The 14,692-nt window shown below is 40.3% G+C and overlaps 1 protein-coding gene across 1 annotated transcript in view; it reads left to right on the top strand.

The window, feature by feature from the left end:
- LOC115101858 (metabotropic glutamate receptor 7-like) overlaps positions 1-14,692 on the top strand; it is a 192,388-nt gene that overhangs the window by 139,314 nt on the left and 38,382 nt on the right. Inside the window, exon 7 of the mRNA XM_065005294.1 lies at positions 3,080-3,219. Coding sequence (XP_064861366.1) covers positions 3,080-3,219 — 140 coding nt within the window. The remainder of the gene's footprint in view (positions 1-3,079; positions 3,220-14,692) is intronic.

Raw genomic sequence — 14,692 nt, forward strand, 5'->3', positions numbered from 1 at the left:
AAGTCTCCAAGTCCCTGCCCAGTCCCCACAGCATGATGCCGCCACCACCATTGTCGTGACTTTGCTTTCATTAATCTGATGACTGTTATTTATCTAATCATCTAACTATTGTTAATTGTTGCCCAATCAAATGAATAATGTAACAATCATCTCATTAGGATTTGGGGAACCACGAGTGCAGTTCTTTAAAGAGTTACCATCTCCCAAAATAAAGTCTGATGGTCTTTAGCTATTACATCTATAAACAGTCAACTCATTAATCTTAACCTCCTATCATATCATCATTCTGAACAGTCGTAACCTCCTGCATCTGCAAAAACCCCAGTCTTACTTAAGACTCAATACTCCACACATTTGTTTAATTATTTATTTACTCGCTAACTAATTGATAACACGGGCTGACACAATATGGCGGCTTGGTAGAAAAAAAGACGGAGAGGGCGCGAGAGAGAGACACAGAGACATAATACTTTGGTACATTTAGAAACTACTCTCACAGTAATCATATTCTTTGCACACAAACCGCCGCCCGTTTGGAGAAAGAAATGATGAATGTGTTTACGTGTAAATGTCTTGGTTCTTTGTGGATTTCTGTCGGGACCATGCTTCTTGGAAAGGTTGTTGGGCCTTTTTGCGGCACCCTTGTAAGGCTCTGATTGTTCAAAAGGGGTCCCCACTCATCTTTTACCATTGTTCTCTACCACGGTCCGGTATCTGTTGACTTGTCGTGTAGTCCTGAACAGAACTACAGTTTATTCTACTTTCCATTTGCTCCTGAAGCTGCCTCTTTGAAGATAGGCTAGCCAGCCGTGACGATGCTTCCCATTGGGAGGATGATAGTAGCGTACTACGGTGATTTGAGAAGAGTAGTAGAATGGTCCCACTTAAATTCGCTTTTCTAGATACTTTACTTAGGACAGCTAATCAGCCGTACCAGTGATTGTCCAGGAGGTAACTTCATCGTCTCTACCTCGTGTTGAGATTTCAAAGTTCAAACCACTTTGGACATGAGCCGCAGCTACATGCCTCTCTGGTCTGATATGTTAATTCTTAACCCACTATTTTATACAGTTCATTCAAAAGGGGCAGTTCGTGAGGCTGACACATTCTCTGACCACACTCAAGGGGTGGTGACTACTCATTTGTACAAAGTTGTAGAAACAATTTCCTCTTATAGGTTCTACGATCACATCCCCAACTTAACAAAAACACTTTCATCATTTTCTCTATTTCATACATAACCTAGAGGACGGAGACTTCGTACATGTAGTGTGTATACTTTTCAAGTTACAGTATTTAGTTTTTAACATGTTTAATGATGACACAAAAAACAACCAAAATTACATTATTATTCTTTAGATCGACCATGACCATTCCCCACGATCTATGTTAGAAATAATGTTCCAGTATTCACTTGAAAACATGAAAGTTTTGACGGGAAAATGTCTGTGAAACAAAGAAACATTCTTGTGTGAATTTGGAGAAGGAGATGGCTGAAGGTTCTAGTCCTTGATTTACAACCGGGTGTGAACTGTCAACCCCCCCACCAGCTCCCTTCTCCCCCCTCCGCGGGTGAGAGGAGGTCTGGCTGAAGGTTCTAATCCTTGATTTACAACAGGGTGTGAACTGTCAACCCCCCCACCAGCTCCCTTCTCCCCCCTCCGCGGGTGAGAGGAGGTCTGGCTGAAGGTTCTAATCCTTGATTTACAACAGGGTGTGAACTGTCAACCCCCCCACCAGCTCCCTTCTCCCCCCTCCGCGGGTGAGAGGAGGTCTGGCTGAAGGTTCTAGTCCTTGATTTACAACAGGGTGTGAACTGTCAACCCCCCCACCAGCTCCCTTCTCCCCCCTCCGCGGGTGAGAGGAGGTCTGGCTGAAGGTTCTAGTCCTTGATTTACAACAGGGTGTGAACTGTCAACCCCCCCACCAGCTCCCTTCTCCCCCCTCCGCGGGTGAGAGGAGGTCTGGCTGAAGGTTCTAGTCCTTGATTTACAACAGGGTGTGAACTGTCAACTCCGCGGGTGAGAGGAGGTCTGGCTGAAGTTATTTACTACAAAGATGATCCGACCCATCTGGATGCTCACAGGACAGTCATGACACCTACTTCACGGTAGGAATGGTGCCAGGTGTCCTCCAGACGTGACTCTTGGCATTCAGGCCAAAGAATTCAATGTTGGTTTCACCAGACCAGAGAATCCTGTTTCTCATGTTCTGAGAGTAATTTAGGTGCCTTTTGGCAAACTCCAAGAGGGCTATCATGTGCCTTTTACTGAGGAGTGGCTTCCATCTGGCAACTCTACAATAAAGGGCCAATTGGCGGAGTGCTGCAGAGACGGTTGTCTTTATGGAAGGTTCTCCCTTCGCCACAGAGGAACTCTGGATCTCTGTCAGAATGACCATCAGGTTCTTGGTCACCTCCCTGACCAAGGCCCTTCTCCCCTGATTTCTCAGTTTGCCCGGGTGGTAGCTCTAGGAAGAGTCTTGGTGGTTCCAAACTTCTTCCATTTAAGAATGATGGAGGACACTGTGTTCTTGGGGACCTTCAATGCTTCCAACATTTGTTGGTACCCTTCCCTAGATCTGTGCCTCGACACAATCCTGTCTCGGAGCCCTATGGACAATTCCTTCAACCTCATGGCTTGGTTTTTGCTCTGACATTCACTGTCAACTGTGGAACCTTATATAGACAGGTGTGTGCCTTTCCAAATCATGTCCATTCAATAGAGGTTACCACAGGTGGACTCCAATCAAGTTGTAGAAACATCTCAAGGATGATCAATGGAAACAGGATGCACTTGAGCTCAATTTCGAGTCTCATAGCAAAGGTTCTGATTACTTATATAAATAATGTATTTCTGTTTTTATTTTTAAAACATTTCTAAAAACCTATTTTCACTTTGTCATTATGGAGCATAGTGTGTAGATTGATGAGTAAAATATTTCATTTAATCCATTTTAGAATAAGGCTGTAACATAACAAAATGTGGAAAAAGTCAAGGTGTCTGAAACCTTTCCGAATACACTAGATCTACTCAATATAAACACGTTTCTATCATTCCTTCCTTCTGTCTCCCTGCAGGTAGTGCAGGCACGTCGGTTATGTTTAATAAAAACGGCGACGCCCCGGGACGCTACGACCTGTTCCAGTTTCAGATGACCAACTCCAGTGTTCCTGAATACAGGCCCATTGGACAGTGGGTGGAGACTCTCCAACTCAGGGTAAGGTTATGGCCTGTAATCATGGCTAGGGTCAAGGAAAAATTGTCATAAAAAATCCTTATAATGGCCTTATTTTATGATATTCATGATCTGTAGAACTACATTTAATACATTTTAAAGAAATATAAGTACAAACTGGGCACTTGTTGATTGAGGGCATTCCCCACTAATTAGTACTAATTAGTCAATCATTTGTTTAGGAAGAGCAATGTAAAATCTAATTGAGGAGTTAGCCTGTAGTCCTGCCTGTTGCTCTTGCTTTTTGGTAAGATGGCAACAAGTTGTCAAAATCAGAAAAAGACTGATACCCATCTAATGAAATATCTTTGTCAAGAAATATTGAGACGGGTGACCTTGATGGTTTCATCTCTGATGAAGATATGCATCAAAAGGGGTGTGTCAAAATGCGTCAAAAAAAATCCTAAATCCCTTTGGAAAACAACAAACCCAACAAACCACCCCTCCTCCTAAAAATGTCAAATAACTACTACAGCAGCCTTATCAGTCCAAGGTGACAAATCTTGCTTTGTGGTCTCCATGGCAACTGTGGTGTTGTTCTCATTACAGTTTGTAACCAGGAGCTGTTCCAGGGAGCACCATTGTCCACATAACAAATCACAGCCCCTGCACAGATAACTGATAGCAGATCATAATTTAATGAAAAAACACATTTGTCATACAGGTACACGTGAGGTACAGGAATACACACACACACACACACACACACACACACACACACACACACAGTAGATATTGGCATGCACTAAGGTATTGACCAGAAAAAAGCAGTAGATTTGAAGACAGTTTGTTTTCTGAATCTTTGTTGTGAGAATCTGTGGTTGTGTAATTTCTTAAATGTGATCATTATCAGAGCAATTAATAGATTCATTCCAAAAGTTTTCAATGTTTTTGGGAGCAAGAGATATGGGAGAAATTATATAGGTTGTGATGTGAGATGCAAGATAAAGAGTTGTTCTAGATGACTAGTACTGATAAGTCCAACCCATTTCTGACCTTAAGGTTAAACTAATATTGTTGACAAAACGCAATACCAAATAAATCTTCTGGAGTGTGAAGGCTCCGTTTAAGTACTAAAATTCAGTGGCCTTCTCTAAACTCTCTGTAGACGACTTTACATTTATATGACAATATAACGATCCTGAAGAGATATTCCCCCTCTAAGACGGTTGTAAAATTGGCATTTTAAGGCGGTAAATCATATTCTCCTTTACTAATCAAATTGTTCATAACTCTCTGGCTTTTCATTTCATTCAATAAAATAAACTACTGTCTCCATGGTGATATCAATTACTCTTGAGTACAAAATAGGACGCATGAAAGTATATTGTTTTATTTAGCTTATTCTTTGCACTCTTATGAGTGGAACAACTTTTCAAAAATTATGAAAAATATATTGTATTCTCCACTGCAACAACTCAGTGGAGGTTATATATTCAGTGTCATCTATAGTATGGTGCTTGCTGCATTAGTTGTGAGCAGTGGTGTAAAGTACTGAAGTAAACAATACTTTAAAGTACTACTTAAGTTGTTTTTTGGGGTATCTGTACTATTCTTCACTATTTACAGTGCCTTGCGAAAGTATTCGGCCCTCTTGAACTTTGCGACCTTTTGCCACATTTCAGGCTTCAAACATAAATATATAAAACTGTATTTTTTTGTGAAGAATCAACAACAAGTGGGACACAATCATGAAGTGGAACGACATTTATTGGATATTTCAAACTTTTTTAACATATCAAAAACTGAACAATTGGGCGTGCAAAATGATTCAGCCCCCTTAAGTTAATACTTTGTAGCGCCACCTTTTGCTGCGATTACAGCTGTAAGTCGCTTGGGGTATGTCTCTATCAGTTTTGCACATCGAGAGACTGACATTTTTTCCCATTTCTCCTTGCAAAACAGCTCGAGCTCAGTGAGGTTGGATGGAGAGCATTTGTGAACAGCAGTTTTCAGTTCTTTCCACAGATTCTCGATTGGATTCAGGTCTGGACTTTGACTTGGCCATTCTAACACCTGGATATGTTTATTTTTGAACCATTCCATTGTAGATTTTGCTTTATGTTTTGGATCATTGTCTTGTTGGAAGACAAATCTCCGTCCCAGTCTCAGGTCTTTTGCAGACTCCATCAGGTTTTCTTCCAGAATGGTCCTGTACTTGGCTCCATCCATCTTCCCATCAATTTTAACCATCTTCCCTGTCCCTGCTGAAGAAAAGCAGGCCCAAACCATGATGCTGCCACCACCATGTTTGACAGTGGGGATGGTGTGTTCAGGGTGATGAGCTGTGTTGCTTTTACGCCAAACATAACGTTTTGCATTGTTGCCAAAAAGTTCAATTTTGGTTTCATCTGACCAGAGCACCTTCTTCCACATGTTTGGTGTGTCTCCCAGGTGCCTTAAACGACACTTTTTATGGATATCTTTAAGAAATGGCTTTCTTCTTGCCACTCTTCCATAAAGGCCAGATTTGTGCAATATACGACTGATTGTTGTCCTATGGACAGAGTCTCCCACCTCAGCTGTAGATCTCTGCAGTTCATCCAGAGTGATCATGGGCCTCTTGGCTGCATCTCTGATCAGTCTTCTCCTTGTATGAGCTGAAAGTTTAGAGGGACGGCCAGGTCTTGGTAGATTTGCAGTGGTCTGATACTCCTTCCTTTTCAATATTATCGCTTGCACAGTGCTCCTTGGGATGTTTAACGCTTGGAAAATCTTTTTGTATCCAAATCCGGCTTTAAACTTCTTCACAACAGTATCTCGGACCTGCCTGGTGTGTTCCTTGTTCTTCATGATGCTCTCTGCGCTTTTAACGGACCTCTGAGACTATCACAGTGCAGGTGCATTTATACGGAGACTTGATTACACACAGGTGGATTGTATTTATCATCATTAGTCATTTAGGTCAACATTGGATCATTCAGAGATCCTCACTGAACTTCTGGAGAGAGTTTGCTGCACTGAAAGTAAAGGGGCTGAATAATTTTGCACGGCCAATTTTTCAGTTTTTGATTTGTTAAAAAAGTTTGAAATATCCAATAAATGTCGTTCCACTTCATGATTGTGTCCCACTTGTTGTTGATTCTTCACAAAAAAATACAGTTTTATATCTTTATGTTTGAAGCCTGAAATGTGGCAAAAGGTCGCAAAGTTCAAGGGGGCCAAATACTTTCGCAAGGCACTGTATATTTTTGCTGACTTTTCCTATTTATATTTTTTGATGACTTCACTACATTCCTGAAGAAAAGAATGTACTTTTTACTCCATACATTTTCCCTGACACCCAAAAGTGCAGGACAAGAAAATGGTCTAATTCACCCACTAAAAGAGAAAATTCCTGCTCATCCCTACTGCATCTGATCTGGCAGACTCACTAAACACAAATGCTTTGTTTGTAAATTATATTTGATTGTTGGATTGTGCCCCTGGCTATCCGTACATTTAAAACCAAGAAAATCGTGCCATCTGGTTTGCTTAATATAAGGAATTTGAAATGATTTATACTTTTACTTTTAGTTTTGATATTTAAGTATATTTTAGCAATTACATTGAATTTTGATGCTTAAGTATATTTAAAACTGAACACTTTTTTACTTTTCATCAAGTAAGATTTTACTGGGTGACTTACACTTTTACTTGAGTCATTTTCTTTTAATTAAGGTATCTTTACTTTTACTCAAGTATTGGATACTTTTTCCACCACTGGTTGCGAGTTAGCCAGTAAGACACGCTGTGACACTAGACATAATATACAGTGCATTCGGGAAAGTATTCAGACCCCTGGACTTTTTCCACATGTTGTTACGTTACAGCCTTATTCTAAAATTGATTCCATTGTTTTTTCCCTCTCTTCAATCTACACACAATACCCCATAATGACAAAGCACTTTTTTTTGTTTTTATGTTTGCACAATAAAAAACTGAAATACTACATTTAACTTCTTCAATATAGGGGGCGCTCTTTTAATTTTTGGATAAAAAAAAACGTTCCCGTTTTAAACCAGATATTTTGTCACGAAAAGATGCTCGACTATGCATATAATTAACAGCTTTGGAAAGTAAACACTCTGACGTTTCCAAAACTGCAAAGATATTATCTGTGAGTGCCACAGAACTGATGCTACAGGCGAAACCAAGATGAAATTTCAAACAGGAAATGCCCCAGATTTTGAAGGCGCTGTGTTCCAATGTCTCCTTATATGGCTGTGAATGCACAAGGAATGAGCCTACACTTTCTGTCGTTTCCCCGAGGTGTCTGCAGCATTGTGACGTATTTGTAGGCATATCATTGGAAGATTGACCATAAGAGACTACATTTACCAGGTGCTCGCTTGGTGTCCTCCGTTGCAATTATTGCGTAATCTCCAGCTGCGTGCATTTTTCCATTTGCTTCAGAGGAGAAACCCAACTGCCACAAATTACTTATCATCGAATAGATATGTGAAAAACACCTTGATGATTGATTCTAAACAACGTTTGCCATGTTTCTGTTGATATTATGGAGTTAATTTGGAAAAAAGTTTGGCGTTGTAATGACTGAATTTTCAGGTTTTTTTCTTAGCCAAACGTGATGAACAAAACGGAGCGATTCCTCCTACACAAATAATATTTTTGGAAAAACTGAACATTTGCTATCTAACTGAGAGTCTCCTCATTGAAAACATCCGAAGTTCTTCAAAGGTAAATTATTTTATTTGAATGCTTTTCTTGTTTTTGTGAAAATGTTGCCTGCTGAATGCTAGGCTTAACTTCTTGCGTCGAGCCATCCCGGATCCGGTATCGTGACTACAGCCTCAAGCTCATTACCATAACGCAACGTTAACTATTCATGAAAATCGCAAATGAAATGAAATTAATCTATTTGCTCTCAAGCTTAGCCTTTTGTTAACAACACTGTCATCTCAGATTTTCAAAATATGCTTCTCAACCATTGCAAAACAAGCATTTGTGTAACAGTATTGATAGCTAACGTAGCATTTAGCGTAGCATTTAGCGTTAGCATTCAGCAGGCAACATTTACACAAAAAAACATAAAAGCATTCAAATAAAATCATTTACGTTTGAAGAACTTCAGATGTTTTCAATGAGGAGACTCTCAGATAGCAAATGTTCAGTTTTTCCTGAAAGATTATTTGTTTAGGACAAATCGCTCCGTTTTCTGCGTCACGTTTAGCTACGAAAAAACTCCTGTATCCAGGATTGTGTAAATCTATCAGCAAGCTCATTAGCATAACACAACGTTAACTATTCATGAAAATCGCAAATGAAATGAAATTAATCTATTTGCTCTCAAGCTTAGCCTTTTGTTAACAACACTGTCATCTCAGATTTTCAAAATATGCTTCTCAACCATTGCAAAACAAGCATTTGTGTAACAGTATTCATGGCTAACGTACCATTTAGCGTTAGCATTCAGCATGCAACATTTTCCACAAAAACCATAAAAGCATTCAAATAAAATCATTTACCTTTGAAGAACGTCAGATGTTTTCAATGAGGAGACTCTGTTAGATAGCAAATGTTCCGTTTTTACAAAAAATATTATTTGTGTCGACTAATTGCTCCATTTTGTTCATAACGTTTGGTTAAGGAAAAAAATTAAATAATAAGTCATTAAAACACGAACTTTTTTCCAAATTAACTCCATAATATCGACAGAGACATGGCAAACCGATGTTTAGAATCAAGCCTCAAGGTGTTTTTCAGATATCTATCGACGATAACTGCCACGATGGATTTTTACTTTCTCTTCTGAAGAAATGGAACACGCATGGACTTACAGATTACACACACAAGACACCGGGCGGGACACCAGGTAAATGTAGTCTCTTATGGTCAATCTTCCAATGATATGCCTACAAACATGTCACAATGCTGCAGACACCTCGGGGAATAGACAGAAAGCGCAGGCATATTCCTGGCGCATTCACAGCCATATAAGGAGACATTGGAACACAGCGCCTTCAGAATCTGGGGCATTTCCTGTATGAAAGTTCATCTTGGTTTCGCCTGTAGCATCAGTTCTGTGGCACTCACAGATAATATCTTTGCAGTTTTGGAAACGTCAGAGTGTTTACTTTCCAAAGCTGTTAATTATATGCATAGTCGAGCATCTTTTCGTGACAAAATATCTGGTTTAAAACGGGAACGTTTTTTTTTATCCAAAAATTAAAAGAGCGCCCCCTATATTGAAGAAGTTAAATGTAGTATTTCAGTTTTTTATTGTGCAAACATAAAAACAAAAAAAAGTGCTTTGTCATTATGGGGTATTGTGTGTAGATTGAAGAGAGGGAAAAAACAATGGAATCAATTTTAGAATAAGGCTGTAACGTAACAACATGTGGAAAAAGTCCAGGGGTCTGAATACTTTCCCGAATGCACTGTATATTATGTCTAGTGTCACAGCGTGTCTTACTGGCTAACTCGCAACCAGTGGTGGAAAAAGTATCCAATACTTGAGTAAAAGTAAAGATACCTTAATTAAAAGAAAATGACTCAAGTAAAAGTGTAAGTCACCCAGTAAAATATCTTGTTTAAAACGGGAACGTTTTTTATCCAAACATTAAAAGAGCGCCCCCTATCTCGAAGAGGTTAATGCTATGCTAGCTATCAAGACTCTTACACAAATGCTTGTGTAGCTATGGTTGAAAAACATATTTTGAAAATCTGAGATGACAGTGTTGTTAACAAAAGGCTAAGCTTGTGAGCCAATATATTTATTTCATTTCATTTGTGATTTTCATGAATAGTTAACGTTGCGTTATGCTAATGAGCTTAAGGCTATGATTACGCTCCCGGATACGGGATTGCTCGACGCAAGAAGTTAAGTATTTAGACCCTTTACTCAGTACTTTGTTCACACACCTTTGGCATCGATTATAGCCTCAAGTCATTCGCCCCAGTCTGAGGTCCTTTGCACTCTGAGCAGGTTTTCATCAAGGACCTTTCTGTACTTTGCTCCATTCGTCTTTCCCTTGTTCCTGACTAGTCTCACCAGTCCCTGCCGCTGAAAAACGTCCCCACAGCAAGATGCTGCCATTCTTTATCATAGGGATGTTGCCAGGTTTCCTCCTGACGTGACGCTTGGCATTCAGGCCAAAGAGTTCAATCTTGGTTTCATCAGACCAGAAAATCTTGTTTCTCATGGTATGAGAGTCCTTTAGGTGCCTTTTGGCAAACTCCAAGTGGGCTGTCATGTGCCTATTGTTGAGGAGTGGTTCCGTCTGGCCAATCTACAATAAAGGCCTGATTGGTCGTCGAGTGCTGCAGAGATGGTTGTCCTTCTGGAAGGTTCTCCCATCTCCACGGAGGAACTCTGGAGCTCTGTCAGAGTGACCATCAGGTTCTTGTTCACCTCCCTGACCAAGGCCCTTCTCCCCCGATTGCTCAGTTTGCCCGGGTCGCCAGCTCTATGAAGAATCTTGGTGGTTCCAAACTTCTTCCATTTAACCCTTGTGTTGTCTTAAGGGTCAAAATGTGTTTAACAGCAGAGAAAACCCCCTAAATTATATTTTTTCAACTTGAAATTTGATGACTTTTCCTAGAGTGACCCCAACATTAGAAAAAGTGAAACATCACATCACACCATCAGGGTACAAAGATTGTCTTTGGGTCATTTTTGACCTGGCAGTTGTAAAATCATTTACACACCACAAAAACCACAAAGACACACACACACAATGAGAAATTGAGATTATGTGTGCTACTGATTGCACTCAGCCAGCAGCTCCTGAAGAGGAAGATCACCATGGTTGACACAGTTAGAAAGAACAAGCCTGAGCTCCCCCCTGCACTCCTCACAACAAGAGGGAGAGAGGCCTTCTCATCAAAGTTTGCCTTCACCCCCACCACCACTCTAGTTTCTTACCTCCCAAAGAGGAACAAGCCAGCCACCACCCTGGACTACAACCACAACAAAGGGTGCGTGGACAACCTGGACAAGGTGGTTGGAACTTACAGCTGCAGGAGGATGACTGCCACTGGCCCCTGGTCATCATCCATAACATCATTGATGTGTCCTCATACAATGCCTTTGTGATATGGAACAAGATCAACCCTACCTGGATGCCTGATAAGCGGAACAAGAGGAGGGTGTTCCTGGAGCAGCTGGGAAAGGCACTTGTTCCCCACACATTCAAAGAAGGGAGCGCCTCCCCCACACAACAGCCTCTGCAGAGCTTGTGAAAGCTGTTCAGGGGGCTGAATCTTGTCCTGATCCACCTGAGGCTGCAGCTGGGGAAGGCAAGAGGAGGAGATGCCAATTCTGTCCCCCAAAGAAGGACTGTAAAACAAATACTATACGCTGCACGTGAGAAATACATCTGCAAAGTCCATGCACACACACTTGCATACTGTCCTACATGTGCTAATTAGAGGGGATTGATTTATGTTCTTCACATTTTTGTTTTGTATCTATTATCTTATTTTATTCTTATTTATTGTTGTTGTTTATATAGCTTGTGGGTGGGGGCAATGGTTAAACAAATGGGAGAAGACTAGTATTTTGTAGGTTAATTCCTCATTGTACAATATATCACTATGTTACCAAAAAAGTTCAAGACTGTTATTGTTTCCCTTCAATAAAATGCATTCAAAATTACTTTCTACACATTTCTGCTACTTTCTTAGGCTATACACGTGCTATCTCTTGCTAAAGAAGTAATGTTTACACCTATGCAGTACCTTTAGCAATTGTAATCCCCTTGTTAGAACCAATTATTGAGTTTATTCTTGTTATAATTAATTGGTATTATATTTAAAAGGTGATTGAATTGCTCCTGAATTGTAATGTTGTTAATGCATTACTTTTGAAGAAATATTTCTTTAATGTATAAGTGAATAGGTTGGTTTACTTTTAAGTTTAAGTTTTGACCAATAAGGTCGCTTGTTAAGCTGTGGCCAATGGGAGTTGACCTGGTTAACTGGAGGCCTGGGAAAAAAGAGAAGGAGAGAGACGTTGAAAAAAGGATGGACATTACATTATGACCGTTGGTGAAGAATTGTTTTTTACAGAAGACGTTAAAAATAAAACAAAACCCATACCTACCGAGTTTTGAAGGGAAATACAGATTTTATTTTATAAGAGAGTTGTTACAATTTTGTTAAGAAAGACTTAGTAAAGACTGAAGCTACCATCTCATCGTGGAGGTATTGGACAGCCTTGAGGTTAGCCTAGCATCCTGTGAAACCGAGAGAGAATTGTTTGGGAAGGATTAACGAGTTCATGTTCCCATGGGATATCGGTTACTGCTAAAGAGTACTGTCTACATTGATAGCTGTGCTTGCTGTGGATCTTGTGAGGAAACCTGCAAGTAACTGCCATACTTCGCTGAGGGAATATCTACGAGTAGTGAGTAACCACAACGGTGGGGTGCTTCGGGACTTTATGTGTGTCGTCTTTTTTTATTTTTTTATCTCCAACGCGCGCCAACGGGGTTAAGCAAGCTTGAAATCATTTGGACATGGGTTTATTATTTTTATTTCTTTTGATGTGGTGCTATGAAAATGTAATAATACACATATTGAACCTTATGTATGTTGCCTTGGTGGAGTCATTTACTGTTTCAATTTAATTTAATGCATGGGAAAGTATATCTTTATACAATAACAAAAACCTATAATCATTCCATCTGAAGTTAATACCCTATTTGTCATCACCCTAGATAGTTTACAATGGGGATTCTTATTGGAGATGTCCTTCTCACCTAACATCCCATGCTGTTCAGATACTCTACGCAAGTTAATATCGTCATAGTCAAATTTGAGCGTGGTGAGAGGGTTACATTTTTGGGTGCTCGTCTGGGAATTTTGTTTTTGTTGATGGATATTTTCAGAAATGACTGGTGTCATTCTTTTTTTTGCTCACTGTTTTCACTGCTGACATCTATACTAACATTCTACACTGACTCACCATTTGAACATTTTCTTTCTAACATTGCTAACATTGGCATAGACTTACAACATGAGTGCGGAAGATATTGTTTCCTGGTGTAGAGAGAAACAACTCGCTATTAATCGTGCATTTGTCCTTAGCAATGTGACAGAGGATGTTTCTGATGAGGTTCTGCTGGAAACGCTGACTTATGTTAAGGCTTTTGGTAAAATTAGACTGCATGGTCGTTGTTCCTATTCAGCTGATAAAAAGCAGGATGTTTTGGTAGAGATATCAAACAATCTTAACGAAATAGCTGTGCCAAGTGTTGCTGGGATACGTGGAGAGTTGGGTCCCTGGCCTGTACATGTAGTTTCACAAGTCACATCTCCTGTTGAGAGAGAGGGTGAAGATTTTCAGGCGAAGCTATTATCCTTTCTAAGACATAAAGGGAAGACTGTAGCTGATGTTAAAGGCCTGGTAAGTCCCTCTGGCGCTGACCTCAACACTGAACTGGTTACTGCCATCAGTTCACTGGTAGAGAAATGCAATAATGTGCCATCTGAGACTCAGAGTTACTGTAAGCTGCGTATGTTTTCAGGTGTGAAACCCAGTCCTAGTGGAGAGGAAAGGTATGACGCATGGGCTGAGCAAACCAACCATTTACCTAGAGGAATGGCAGTGCACCGACAATGTGAAAAAACAGAGAAGAATAGAAAGTCTTAAAGGGCCTGCTGCTGACATTGTGAGGTTCTTCAAGACAGGGAAGCCCCATGCCACAGCGCTCGAATACAAGGCTCTAGAAACAGCATTCGGTACCACCAAAAGTGCACCTGATCTCATGGTAATGTTCAGAAACACATTCCAAAGTGAAGGAGAGAAGCTTTCAGCTTACCTATTGAGACTTGACAAATTGCTGCATGCTGTTTATCGAAAAGGAGGCATTGAGCTGTCAGAGATGAATCGCATACGCATTGGCCAAGTAGTGAGAGGTGCATCCTCACATGACATGGTTGCACTTCGTATTCGCATGACCTATAAACTACTTGAACCACCAAGCTTTACTCAACTACTACAAGAAATAAGGGAGGAGGAGGACATGATTCAAGACAGGAACACAACGAAGAGTGTTGTGAAGTCCTCAGCTGTTGCTCCTGTTGACACAGTTTGTGAAAAAGCTAATACCAAGATAGAAGTGCTGAGAAAATAAATAAAAGTTTTTAAAATGAAATTACGCAACTCATGGCTGCTAATGTCACAGCAGCTGAATCTGACACACAAAGGTCAGATGTTGCATCTAAAAGCAAAAATAAGAGACTAAATCCATCACAAGAACAGACACAAGCTGACAGCAAACCCGGAGTGTTCTGTTATAGATGTGGAGAAGATGGCCATTTCAAGAGAAACTGTGAAGATGAAGAGAACTTGAGGAAAGTCAACACACACCTAATCAAATAAAAGCGGTCTATGGGAAACTACAGAGGGACCCAGTAAAGGAGCGGCCTGAAGTCCCAGTGAAGATACGTTCCGCCAAGTGCCACAAGTATGAAGACATGAAAGACACGCTACCTACAGGTTTAGTTG

Source organism: Oncorhynchus nerka, linkage group LG20 (assembly GCF_034236695.1).
Source record: "Oncorhynchus nerka isolate Pitt River linkage group LG20, Oner_Uvic_2.0, whole genome shotgun sequence".
NCBI classification, from domain to species: Eukaryota; Metazoa; Chordata; class Actinopteri; order Salmoniformes; family Salmonidae; genus Oncorhynchus; species Oncorhynchus nerka.